Below are 15,428 nucleotides of genomic sequence, written 5' to 3' on the forward strand. Positions count from 1 at the left end.
CTGTATTACATTCCTCTATGTGCTGTAAAACTCGGTGATCTGGTTGGCTTGGCCAGCAAGCAACCAGTACGAGGAGAAATGCCATAATGTTCGGAAGATCTTGTCCGACCGACCGTTTTGACTGGCCAATATAGGTGGCGCTACAGGCGTCACACTTAGTAAATATAGGTGATGCCAGACAAAAGGTCTGAAGGTAGTTTATCTTTATGGTTTAACAACGCTTTGGATAGTATGGTTGTTGGTAAATATTAACTTGGGGTTAATGTGGGGAAAACTATACTTCAACATATTTCTTAGTTCTCTTGTAACGTATTTAGAACAAGGATCACTTATAAATGGAAATTAAAAATACATAGTTAGTTTATCAACACTTGGTATATTTATTTTGCTATTTATACTAAGAGAAATATTTAGGACCTTATTGATTTCTTTATATATTATGTTACTGGGATAGCCATTAATTTTGAAATAGTTTAACAGAAACTTTATTTCTGAGTCAAATGCCTGCCAAGAGCTGCAGAGAGAATATGCTCTATGTATTAAAGTCTTAATGTTATTTATTTTGAAGTTAAAGAATGTAGCACTTTGGAAATTCATTCCAAGACCGGTAAAAGTAGACTTTCTAAAAATGCTAAAAGTTTTAGAGCGACTTATTGTTTGCGGTAGTTTTTGTAATGTTTACATCTTAAAAAGTTAAGAATATTATTTTCTTCATGTTCCACGGGTAAATCTGAATACATGGGTGTTTTACTATTTAAGTAATCATGGAACCGCTGTACGTGACTTAAATGCCTGAAAACCAAAAATGTGTCGTCAGCATATCTGTGATAAACAATTGGTTTAAACTCAAGGGGACAATCATCAAGCCATCGTTTTTTCATGAAAACAAAGAAATAATAAGGGAAAAATAAGGGTAACAGCATTGGCATATTAAACAGAGCCGATTATGTTGAAAAGATGGAAACTGTTCTCTCTGACAGTTCAAAATTTATGAAGTGTCCTTAAGAAGATATAAAATATAAAACAAACTGTTAATACAGAAGACAAGGTGGTCAATTACCAATTAAGAAAAGCTCAGAAAGAATGATTCGATTAGTGAAGAAGAATATAACAAGTTGTTTGTAAGTGGGAATTCACCATCAATATTGTACGGACTACCAAAAGTTCATAAAAGTGGAATACCATTGAGACCCATTCTGTCATGCCTTTAAAGCACCATCCTACAAACTAGCGAAATTTTTAATAAGTTTTTCTACAGCCTTTGACAGAAAATCAGTATACATTAAAAAATACGTATGAGTTCAAGAACATCATCAATTCTTATGAAATACCCGAAGGTGCGGTGCTAGCAAGCTTTGACATCACCTCCCTTTTCACAAACGTTCCTATCAAGGAAACGATTGATATAGTTTTAAACTCTATTTATAATAACATTGAACAAGTGAGAAATATTTCAAGAAATGCTTTTAAAACTCTTCTTAACTTATGCATAAAAAGATAATCACGTTTTATTCAATAATTTGCACTACAAACAATTTGAGGATTTCGCAATGGGATCTCCACTTTCAGCCCCAATGGCCAACATATTTCTTTGTTTTCATGAAAAACGATGGCTTGATGATTGTCCCCTTGAGTTTAAACCAATTGTTTATCACAGGTATGCTGACGACACATTTGGTTTTCAGGCATTTAAGTCACGTACAGCGGTTCCATGATTACTTAAATAGTAAACACCCATGTATTCAGTTTACCGTGGAACATGAAGAAAATAATATTCTTAACTTTTTAGATGTAAGCATTACAAAAACTACCGCAAAACAATAAGTCGCTCTTAAATTTTAGCATTTTAGAAAGTCTACTTTTACGGTCTTGGAATGAATTTCCAAAGTGCTACATTCTTTAACTTCAAAATAAATAACATTAAGACTAATACATAGAGCATATTCTCTCTGCAGCTCTTGGCAGGCATTTGACTCAGAAATAAAGTTTCTGTTAAACTATTCAAAATTAATGGCTATCCCAATAACATAATATATAAAGAAATAAAAAAGTTCCTAAATATTTCTCTTAGTATAAATAGCAAAATAAATATACCAAGTGTTGATAAAACTAACTATGTATTTTAAATTTCAATTTATAAGTGATCCTTGTTCTAAATACGTTACAAGAGAACTAAGAAATATGTTGAAGTATAGTTTTCCCCACATTAACCCCAAGTTAATATTTACCAACAACCATACTATCCAAGCGTTGAATTTGTTAAACCATAAAGATAAACTACCTTCAGACCTTTTTCTCGGCATCACCTTATATTTTAACAAGTGTGACGCCTGTAGCGCCACCTATATTGGCCAGTCAAAACGGGTCGGTCCCCGGACAAGATCTTCCGAACATTATGGCATTTCTCCTCGTACTGGTTGCTTGCTGGCCAAGCCAAACAGATCACCGATTTTACAGCACATAGAGGAATGTAATTCAGGTTAGAAGATTGGAAAATTTTAGTGTGCTTGGTACTTTTAGAGAAGAGTCATTATTGAGAATCTCTGAGTCGACAGAAATATTTTTAAGGAAACCAGATCTTAACCTTGACAATTCATCTTATCCCGCTGCTTTTAATATAAATCATTCGGTTGTAATTTATTTTAAAGATCTTATATATATATTTTTTTTTTTTTTTTTTAGTATGCTGGTGCAATTTATTTTAAAGATTTTAACTATTATCTTATTGTTGCTGGCTTTTACTCAGCTTTGTCAGCCAATAATTACATAATCTTGTAAACTACCATTAACATACTGTAATGTCTCTTTTAGGCTTGAAAATGTTGTTATGAAGAAACAACGAAACGCGTCGCAATAAAAATGTGGTGTCCCTTAACCTACGCTCTTCTTCCTACTGAGATTGAGATTTCCAAAACATCTGTCTACTTTCACTATATATATATATATATATATATATATATATATATATATATATATTATATATATATATAGATATATATATATATGGGAGGATTTTAAATATGCAAATTTGGATATATATATATATATATATATATATATAATATATATATATATATATATATATATATATATATATATATATATATATATATATATATATATATATATATATATATATATATATAGAAAAACGTGTCTGTCTGTTCGTCTGTTTGTTCAAGGTGAACGTCTACACCTGAGAAACCTTTCAGTATGAAATAAAAAAAAAAAAAAAAAAAGTTTCAAGAGGACAGTTTTCATCAGAAACTGTAAATTCGAGACGTCACAAATCTAACTCAAAATCGGTGGCAAGTACTCGCCCGTTACGCAGGGAGGTCGGAACGTAATCCGTTAAGAGTAGCTTCTCCCCAACCGCCCCCCCCAGCCCCCCCCCCCCCCCCCACCCCCCCCCCCCCCCACCACCAAAAGAGAAAGACAGTAAGGAAAGAAGAATCTGCAGTATTCACCCTTGCGTGATTACGCTGCCCTTTAAAAGTCAATATTCCCTCGAACAAACAAGAGAAGAGATAGAGAGAGAGAGAGAGAGGGATGGTTTCCCCATAGAGGATGGACGTCTTCTTGAGAACCAAAGACAACAGCGAAGCTGACTTGGGTTTCCAGGGATTTCCAGTTGGTTCCTGGATTTGCAGTCTCATTACTGGAAAGTTTTTTTTTTTTTTTTGGAGTTCTTATTAGTATTTTACTTATATAACCCTACTTTCATCGTTAGTACGGTTAGTTACTGTATATTGACGTCATTCTTCTGTGCGTATGTACTATCTTTATGATAATAGATATATACGTGTGTATGTCTATACTACACACACACACACATTCATACATACACACACACACACATATATATATAAATATATATATATATATACATGAATATATACATACATATACTATATATATGTGTGTGTATAACATTATAAAAAATAATTACGAAATAAGAGACTGGTGAATTTTGAGAAAAAAGCGAAAGGAGAAAGTGGTAAAGACAAAGTAATAAAATGTTAGAAAAGAAGATAGAATATGTTTAATAGCAAAGTACATATCGGTGGGAAATGGCAAACATGAGTGCACAACTAAAAAAAGGAATTATTAAGATGATAATGATCAGCAAATCCTAAATTTATAAAGCCAGTGGTAAAAGGAAAATACTGATAATAATACCTGCTTTCACAAAATTTAAACCTTTGTAATAAAATAATAATAATAATAATAATAATAATAATAATAATAATAATAATAATATAATAATAATAATAATGCATGTTTTATTGAAAATAATGGCTAAATAAGCTGCCGTAATTTTGTATAGAATTTTCTCTATTCTTCTTATAAAACATAAAAAATAATAATAATAATAATAATAATAAATAATAATAATAATAATAATATCCAATAATGTGGAAGTTACTAACAGGTATCATCAGTGAAAAGCTATACACTACCTAGAGGAGCAAACTACCATCCCCTACCACAGAAAGGCTGCAGAAGGAAGTGTAGCACACAAAGACCAGCTCCTGATAGACAAAAATGGTAATGAAGAACAGTAGGAGAAGGAAAACCAACCTAAGCATGGCATGGATCGACTATAGAAAGCCTTTCGACATGATACCACACACATGGCTAATAGAATGCCTGAAAATATATGGGGCAGAGGAAAACACCATCAGCTTCCTCAAAAATACAATGCGCAACTGGAATACAATACTTACAAGCTCTGGAATAAGACTAGCAGAGGTTAATATCCAGGAGAGGGATCTTCAGGGCGACTCACTGTCCCCACTACTCTTCGTAGTAGCCATGATTCCCATGACAAAAAAATTACTACAGAAGATGGATGCCGGGTACCAACTCAAGAAAAGAGGCAACAAAATCAACCATCTGATGTTCATGGACGACATCAAGCTGTATGGTAAGAGCATCAAGGAAATAGATACCCTAATCCAGACTGTAAGGATTGTATCTGGGGACATCAGGATGGAGTTTGGAATAGAAAAATGCGCCTTAGTCAACATACAAAAAGGCAAAGTAACGAGAACTGAAGGGATAAAGCTACCAGATGGGAGCAACATCAAACACTAGATGAGACAGGATACAAATACCTGGGAATAATGGAAGGAGGAGATATAAAAACACCAAGAGATGAAGGACACGATCAGGAAAGAATATATGCAGAGACTCAAGGCGATACTCAAGTCAAAACTCAAACGCCGGCCAAATATGATAAAAAAAGCCATAAACACATGGGCAGTGCCAGTAATCAGATACAGCGCAGGAATAGTGGAATGGACGAAGGCAGAACTCCGCCAGCATAGATCAGAAAAACCAGGAAACAAATGACAATACACAAAGCACTACACCCAAGAGCAAATACGGACAGACTATACATAACACGAAAGGAAGGAGGGAGAGGACTACTAAGTATAGAGGGACTGCGTCAAAATCGAAAACAGAGCACTGGGGCAATATCTGAAAACCAGTGAAGACGAGTGGCTAAAGAGTGCATGGGAAGAAGGACTAATAAAAGTAGACGAAAGACCCAGAAATATACAGAGACAGGAGAAAGACAGAAGAACAGAGGACTGGCACAACAAACCAATGCACGGACAATACTGAGACAGACTAAAGAAACTAGCCAACGATGACAATTGGCAATGGCTACATGAGGGGGAGAAGCTAAAGAAGGAAACTGAAGGAATGATAACAGCGGCACAAGATCAGGCCCTAAGAACCAGATTGTTCCAATGTTCAAAGTACGATAGGACGAAAATAACATCTACTCCCATATTGTAGGAAGTGCAATACGAAAAATGAAACCATAAACCACATAGCAAGTGAATGCCCGGCACTTGCACAGAAACCATACAAAAAGAGGCATGATTCAGTGGCAAAAGCCCTCCCACTGGAGCCTGTGCAAGAAACATCAGCTACCTTGCAGTAATAAGTGGTACTGAGCACCAACCTGAGGGAGTGATAGAAAAACGATCAGGCAAAGATCCTCTGGGACTATGGTATCAGAACGGATAGGGTGATACGTGCAAACAGACCAGACGTGACGTTGATTGACAAAGTCAAGAAGAAAGTATCACTCATTGATGTCGCAATACCATGGGACACCAGAGTTAAGAGAGAGAGAGAAAAAACTGGATAAGTATCAAGATCTGAAAATAGAAATAAGAAGGATATGTGGGATATGCCAGTGGAAATCTGTTACCCATAATCATAGGAGCACTAGGCACGATCCCAAGAATCCCTGAAAGGAATCTAGAAAAACTAGAGGCTGAAGTAGTTCTCCAGGACTCATGCAGAAGAGTGTGAATCCTAGAAAACGGCACACATAGTAAGAAAAAGAAAAGTGATGGACTCCTAAGGAGGCAGGATGCAACCCGGGGAAACCCCACACTATAATACACCCAGTCGAATTGGAGGACTGTGATAGAGCAAAAAAAAAAAAAAAAAAAAAAAAATAATAATAATAATAATAATAATAATAAATAATAATAATATAAAATTTATTGAAAATAATTGCTATATCAGCCGGGTTTATTTTGTATAGAAGTTCCTCTATTCTTCTTATGATAATAATAATAATAATAATATAATAATAATAATAATAATAATAATAATAATAATAATACCAGGAAACCAGGAAACATATGACAATACACAAAGCACTACACCCAAGAGCAAATACGGACAGACTATACATAACACGAAAGGAAGGAGGGAGAGGACTACTAAGTATAGAGGACTGCGTCAACATCGAAAACTGAGCACTGGGGCAATATCTGAAAACCAGTGAAGACCAGTGGCTAAAGAGTGCATGGAAGAAGGACTAATAAAAGTAGACTAAGACCCAGAAATTTATACAGTGCAGTAGTAATGACAGACAGACAAGAGGACTGGCACAACAAACCAATGCACGGACATACATGAGACACTAAAGAACTAGCCAGCGATGACACATGGCAATGGCTACAGAGGGGAGAGCTAAAGAAGGAAACTGAAGGAATGATAACAAGCGGCACAAGATCAGGCCCATAAGAACCAGATATATTCAAAAGAACGATAGACGGAAATAACATCTCTCCCATATGTAGGAAGTGCAATATGAAAAATGAAACCATAAACCACGTAGCAAGCGAATGCCCGGCACTTGCACAGAACCAGTACAAAAAGAGGCATGATTCAGTGGTAAAAGCCCTCCACTGGAGCTTGTGCAAGAAACATCAGCTACCTTGCAGTAATAAGTGGTACGAGCACCAACCAGAGGGAGTGATAAAAAACGATCAGGCAAAGATCCTCTGGGACTATGGTATCAGAACGGATAGGGTGATATGTGCAAATAGACCAGACGTGACGTTGATTGACAAGTCAAGAAGAAAGTATCACTCACTGATGTCGCAATACCATGGGACACCAGAGTTGAAGAGAAAGAGAGAGAAAAAATGGATAAGTATCAAGACCTGAAAATAGAAATAAGAAGAATATGGGATATGCCAGTGGAAATCGTACCCATAATCATGAGAGCACTAGGCACGATCCCAAGATCCCTGAAAATGGAATCTAGAAAAACTAGACGCTGAAGTAGCTCCAGGACTCATGCAGAAGAGTGTGATCCTAGAAACGGCGCACATAGTAAGAAAAGTGATGGACTCCTAAGGAGGCAGGATGCAACCCGGAACCCCACACTATAAATACCACCCAGTCGAATTGGAGGACTGTGATAGAGCACAAAAAAAAAAAGAAAAAAAATAATAATAATAATAATAATAGTGGAATGGACGAAGGCAGAACTCCGCAGCATAGACCAGATAACGAGGAAACATATGACAATACACAAATCACTACACCCAAGAGCAAATACGGACAGACTATACATAATACGAAAGGAAGGAGGGAGAGGACTACTAAGTATAGAGGACTGCGTCAACATCGAGAATAGAGCACTAGGGCAATATCTGAAAACCAGTGAAGACCAGTGGCATGGGAAGAAGGACTAATAAAAGTAGACGAAGACCCAGAAATATACAGACACAGGAGAATGACAAACAGAACAGAGGGATGGCACAACAAACCAATGCAAGGACAATACATGAGACAGACTAAAGAACTAGCCAGCGATGACACATGGCAATGGCTACTAAAGAAGGAAACTGAAGGAATGATAACAGCGGCACAAGATCAGGCCATAAGAACCAGATATGTTCAAAGTACGATAGACGGAAATAACATCTCTCCCATATGTAGGAAGTGCAATACGAAAAATGAAACCATAAACCACATAGCAAGCGAATGCCCGGCACTTGCACAGAACCAGTACAAAAAGAGGCATGATTCAGTGGCAAAAGCCCTCCACTGGAGCCTGTGCAAGAAACATCAGCTACCTTGCAGTAATAAGTTGGTACGAGCACCAACCTGAAGGAGTGATAGAAAGCGATCAGGCAAAGATCCTCTGGGACTATGGTATCAGAACAGATAGGGTGGATACATGCAAATAGACCAGACGTGACGTCGATTTTGAACAAAATCAACGAACAGAAAATACTCACTCATTGATGTCGCCAATAATACCATGGGACACCAGAGTTGCCGAGAAAGAAAAGGAAAAAATGGATAAGTATCAAGATCTGAAATAGAAAATATGGAGGATATGGGATATGCCAGTGGAAATTGTACCCATAATCATAGGAACAACTAGGCACGATCCCAAGATCCCTGAAAAGGAATCTAGGAACACTAGACGCTGAAGTACCTTCAGGACTCATGCAGAAGAGTGTGATCCTAGAAACGGCGCACATAGTAAGAAAAGCGATGGACTCCTAAGGTGGCAGGATACAACCCGGAACCTCACACTATAAATGCCACCCCAGTCGAACTGGAGGACTGTGATAGACAAAAAAAATAAAAAAATAAAAAAATATAAATAATAATAATAATAATAATGTAATAATAATAATAATAATAATAATAATAATAATAATAATAATAATAATAATAATAAATTAGGGAAAACTCTCTATCGCAAGAGTATTATTGGGACGCTGTAGAATAATAATAATAATAATAATAATAAAATAATAATAATAATAATAACAATAATAATAATAATAATCAATAATAATAATAATAAGGTTAATAAATGGAAATGAAACAAAGAAATCCACAGTTATGTAAATGTACATATATTTAAGTTTAAAAACAGAAAAGAGATAGCTTTCGGGAATCTGTACGGTTCCCCTTTATCAATCTCAATTGATAAGGGGAACCGTACAGATTCCCGAAAGCTATCTCTTTTCTGTTTTAAACTTAAATATATGTACATTTACATAACTGTGGATTTGTTTCTCCATTTGAAGACTCGTGCTACTATGAGGAATTTTTAATAATAATAATAATAATAATAATAATAATAATTAATTCAGCCTCTTACTTAAGCAATACGTAATGTCTAAAAAATTCACACCTGTTGAACGCAATCGTAAGGTAACATCCAAAATCAGGAACATCTGAATTTTTCCTTATTACTTTTTGGAATTTTGCGTCTTATTCCTTTATATTTTTCCATTGGTTTATTTTCTTACTTATCTGTGTTTTGCCTATCTTGGCCTTAGCGAATATTTGACAGCCTGCGTGAGAATCGAATTAATTTGAGACTTTTTATATATTATACATATGTATATACGTATATGCATACATACACACATACATACATATAATTAATATATATTATATATATATATATATATATATGTGTGTGTGTGTGTGTGTGTGTGTGTGTGTGTGTGTGTGTGTGTACTGTACAACTACAACTTGTGCCCTTTAATTGAGTGGACATAGGTAGTGGTAACTTGTTAACTTTGCAGTTTTCAACAACCGTTCAGAGGGTGGAGTGCTAGCCTAAGAGCTCTTCTCCAACATGTTATCAACATAGCCTACTAAACACTAAGTACATAGTTCGTTACTTGGATCAGCCTAGGTACTATGAATTTTGCAAAATACGGGCCCAGAGGAAGGTTACGTAAACAGATTAAGGTACAAGGCGCTTTCAACGGATGCCATACTCAGAGCGGACGAACGAGGCGAGTTCTGTAGTCACTGACATGTAAACAAAAGCAGGAAAATTGGCGGGAAAGCGTCCCGGGACATTTTCCTAGATCCGACCATGATCGACCGATACCTGACGTCATCTTCTAAGTGACTGTAAACAAATTAGCAAAACCGACGTTGTCTACCCACCTCACCTCCGAGAACTTCAACTTTCGAATGTTTGTTGGTCAGGGAAAGAAATCTGGGCGAAACCAAATGGATGATGTGGCAAGGTACTGCGATGTCGTTATAGAGAGAAGGGCAAACTGAAATGTTAACGGTTTTGAGATGGCTCGAAGAGGGGCCCTCTAGCTTAGCATAAAAAGAGAGTTCGGGCTCTTGGGAGACATCAGTTCTCCTCTGTGCAGACGACAAGATGAAGGCTGCTCTGGTAAGAAAGCTATGGTTATCTTTTCATTTCAAAGCTACATGCAAAATGGCCTGAATCGTGGTGTTAGATTTAAAGACATATAGCTGATTTTCAGTTTTAATCACAGGCTAGAATTGGGTGCAGTTTAGATATTGTAACCATTAATTCCTACATTTGATCTTGGTAGAGTTTTTAATTTCCTATTTCAACGGACGACGTCTAAATGAATTGCATGGGAGCTCGAAGAGGCTAAGAGACCAAAAGAAAGTTATTTCCAGCATAATCGAATTAGCTGCAACTAGTACAATCCTTTTAGAAGTTATATTATTAGGAGTCCTGCAGATTGCGAATCGCTACCGTGGTCAAAATCTGACTTCGATTTTAGTGTCAAAAACTGCAAAGAAAGATTTTAAAAAAAAGTTCTTCCTCTTTGGTCTATAGAATCAGGACCAACTTACTCAGTAGTCCAATTAGCCTCCAATTTGTCTTTAGAATTCATGTATCAGTTTTTGTTAATATTCCCTCAAAAGGTCTATTCACAAAAACTGCCTAAAATATTTTTAACCTTCACTTTCAAGAGCAACTCATGTCCTCTTTTTTTTTTTTTTTTTTTTTAATCTCTATCAGAGGTATTTTGAGAATTCCTCATCTTACTGAAGTTATAAAAATCAACTGTGAGTTGCTGATGGTAATATCATATCAATATCACATGTGCTTTTGCAATCTTCCAAAATGATATTCTCAGAATTTCTTATCTTACTGAAGTTACAAACCTCATCTGTGAGTTGTTGATGGAAACATTACATAGACATCATAGGTGCTTCTCCAATCTCCCAAAATGATATTCTCAGAATTCCTCATCTTACTGTAGATACAAACATCCCCTGTGAGTTGCTGAAGGTAATATCAGTATCATATGTGCTTTTCCAATCTTACAAATTAATATTCTCAGAACTTCTCATCTTAATGAATTTACAAACATCGTTGTCGATGGTAATATCAGTATCATATTCAACCGTGAGTTGTGATGGTAATATTACAGCAATGTCATAAGGGCTTTTCCAATCTTCCAAAATAATATTCTCAGAACTTCTCTTCTTACTGAGGTTACAAACATCGTTTCTGAGTTGTTGATGGCAACATCACATTAATATCTTGCAATTTCCCGATTCTCCGAAGCGTCTCTTCGTAGCTGTGTTTTTCTTCACGACATTCGTGGCTTCCTTGGCCATCGTCAATGCTGAACCAATTCCCCATCACCATCACCAACACCATCGTCACCATGGCCATGGAGGCAGCGGTAGGTGTAAATTTTAATTCTGGTTTTTTTATTGTTATTATTTTTTCGCGTGTTTGATGTTCACACACGTAAACACACACAACACACATACGTACGAATATTTTCCTTATTATCCAAACCTTTGATATAACACATACATACATAATACATATATATGCATATATATGTATATGTATACATATATATTTATATATACACATTATTTACACATTTACCCAGCTTTTCTGTATTTATTTATTTTTTTCAAGCAAAATTAAGTTGGTTTGTACAGTCTTATTGAAGATTTTGAAATAATAAAATAGGATATATTTTGTTATCTGTAGAACGAATATATATATATATATATATTATATATATATATATATATATATATATATATATATATATACAAGTAAACCTTCACTTTTCAGTTATTTATTCCCTTTGTTTCAATTAGACAATGCTTTTGTGCTTATAGGCACATTAACTTTTATTTTTTTTCATTTATCTTGAAGCCTATTTAACCTTGCAATCATCGATTGCCTAATTGCCTATCTCCACCTTACTTCATCCTCACCAGGGGGAGGCATTGCCGCCGGGGTCGTGATTGGAGGGGGAGGAGGAGGCGTAGGACCACACAGAGGTGAGAAAGGACTTCGGTTTTAGTAGGACATTAGGATTCTGAGTCAGAAAGATATGAGGAATTAATCGTCACTAAAGTTTCAAATGAAATTTTGGTAATTTAGTCTTTTATTTTTTTTGTTTTACTATTTTACTTTTATTTTATTTTATTTATAATGATATCTAGTATATATTTTACTTTATAATATATATATATTTTACTTTATAATGATATATATATATATAGGTCATCATAATGTCAGAATCGAAAAATATATAATAAAAAAATATATTAAAAGACAACTACCAAGATTTTATTTGAAACTTTATTGACGATTAATTTCCTCATATCTTTCTCACTAAGAATATATGTAAGTATGTACATACATGCATATATATATATATATATATATATATATATATATATATATATATATATATATATCTGAACGTATATAATGCATGTGTAATTTTTTTGCTTTTCTAGTATTTTGTATTGTAGTATTACACATTCCTAAAGCAATTCCCTCAATATCTGTGCAGAATAGATATACAGTGAAATTATCCTCTTGTAGGTGGAGCCGTTGCTGGAGCTGGAATAGTAGCTGGAGGAGGGAGCCACCATGGAGGTAAGTGCATATATATATATATATATATATATATATATATATATATATATATATATATATATATATATATATATTAACGTTATTACTTACACAATTGTTCTGTGTATTAATACACTTACTAAACAGGACCTCGTTGAAACTGGATGGTATCTGGTGGAGATATTTATTCAAAAAAAGTTACAAGCTTTTCTGGACTGACATTCCTCATCGTCAAGGAAAGCTTGTAATATTTTTTTAATTCATAACTCCGCTAGATACCATCCAGTTTTAAGGGGTTCTGTTAGTAATATATACATAATATATATATATATATATATATATATATATATATATATATATATATATATATAGTGCTCGGGAATTATGATGGATATAAATACAAAAACATACGCATTTGAATATGTGTGAATATATATATATATATATATATATATATATATATATATATATATATATATATATATATATATATATATATATATATATATATATATATATATTCAAATGCGTATGTTTTTGTATTTATATCCATCATAATTTCCGAGCATTATTAATTCTGTCTTTGAGCATTTGTTTTTTTTACTTCCTCGCACACCTTTTGATTAAAATGGCTTCGAAAAGTGAAGATAATGTGACAACAATCTCTCTCTCTCTCTCTCTCTCTCTCTCTCTCTCTCTCTCTCTCTCTCTCTCTCTCTCTGTCTCTCTCTGTCTCTCTCTCTCTATTTCTAAGTTATTATTTCCGATACTTTTTTTTGTCATTAAACTCTTCATATCTGTATTTTCAGGATATGGAAAGTAACTATTGACGTCCCTTCAAGAGTCATCAAAATCAACAACTGCTGACATCGTGATTGATGGTTTCTGCTAAATTTTATTTTTAGACATTTTTATAAGGATTTCTTTTTAAACTCATTTATTTTTAGTTTTCTAATTACATTTATCACGGCGTCAGTAGCCTAGATGTTGCGACGCCAGTTGTAATAGACTAATCAATCAATCAATCTCTAAACAAAAATAACAAGAGTTCATCATTAAAATTTGATTAACTTTTGAAAATTAAATGTTTGAATTTTCTGATAAAATCACCGTTTGATTAAGATTGGAAATAAATACTGAAGATATAATTCTTTTACCATTTACTCCTCCTTGTCAGAGTTTAGCCAAGTGAACTTTACTATATTTAATGTCAATTCGTCTCATTTAAGACGAATTAGAAACAAAATGGAAAAATACGTCGCGTCTATTCCCACAACTTACTTTTTCGGGAAAACCTCATTTCTTATGAAATTTTCTCATTTAATGAATAAGAAAAAAACTATATAGTTTAAAGAAAATGAAAAAAAAATTATATGATTTATATCATTCTTAAGTTAAGAAATATTATGGAACATATTTTTAGCCAAAGCTGGTTATACAAAAGTAACCGGATTCTATTAGAATGATAGTGTCACTCGCATGAATTTTTTCTATGTCACATTGAAAGATAGAAGTGGAAGTGGGAAAGAAAAAGTAGAAAGGGAAAATAAAAAGGAAGATAAACGAGAAAATGAGACGGAAGTAAGAGAACTTTGCAGCATCAGGTACGAAACACTACAGGGCTTGCAAACACCGAAGGTGCGTTCACTTTGATAAATGAACCAGCAATGCATGCAAGCACGTTACCTCTCACAAGAATAACAGCAGTAACAAGGCAAACCAATACTCGAAAAATTGCAACAAACCTTAGAATTCTAGCCAAGTGGTGGTAAGAATGGGTCACAAAGTCTACCACGAAGCCGACTAATTGTGGAAGGTGACATCAGCGCAGTCCGGATATCTTTGTTTTTTTTTTTTTTTTTTTTTTTTCATTGGTAGATTAGCTGATGACGTCACTCAGAGTTCTTTCGCGTTTTGTTTATAAACGCAACTCGGCGTAGGCGCGTTCATGCTTTTGTTATATTTGTTGTGGGTTCTGGAACAACTCCTCTGATGGGCTGTATATATATATATATATATATATATATATATATATATGTATATATAGTATATTATTATATATATCTATAATATATATATATAATATTATATTACATATATATATAATTATATATACTATATATATATAATAATATATATATATATATTATATATATGTAAGTATGCAGCATTTTAGAGCTGTTGAACAGGAACTTACCTGCCTTAGTAACCAGCATAACTTCGCATTGTTTACTTGTATCTCGACTGTTCGGTTTGGAGTTCTATTGCTTACCCAATGACCAATAGTAATACGGTGTTAGGATACCAATACGTCAAAAATAGATAAATGACATCAGGTAAGGGGAGCCTCTGAATCTTGGGAAAATCACTCGCAAATAATGATCAAAGCCCGGTAATCTTCCTCTAAAAACATTTCTTGCATTATCTGCTTTTAAAGACCCTTTTT

General features: G+C 34.3%; 1 protein-coding gene across 1 annotated transcript; it reads left to right on the forward strand.

The window, feature by feature from the left end:
• The first annotated feature begins 10,358 nt into the window (after window positions 1-10,358).
• LOC135196523 (transcription factor Maf-like) lies at window positions 10,359-14,130 on the forward strand. The gene is made up of 5 exons (XM_064223374.1): window positions 10,359-10,495; window positions 11,654-11,774; window positions 12,334-12,396; window positions 12,950-13,003; window positions 13,792-14,130. The coding sequence occupies exons 1-5, from the start codon at window positions 10,481-10,483 to the stop codon at window positions 13,803-13,805; spliced, it is 267 nt and encodes an 88-aa protein (XP_064079444.1). The 5' UTR covers window positions 10,359-10,480; the 3' UTR covers window positions 13,806-14,130.
• The last annotated feature ends 1,298 nt before the right edge of the window (window positions 14,131-15,428 follow it).

This window comes from Macrobrachium nipponense, chromosome 23 (genome assembly GCF_015104395.2).
Source record: "Macrobrachium nipponense isolate FS-2020 chromosome 23, ASM1510439v2, whole genome shotgun sequence".
Taxonomy (NCBI): Eukaryota; Metazoa; Arthropoda; class Malacostraca; order Decapoda; family Palaemonidae; genus Macrobrachium; species Macrobrachium nipponense.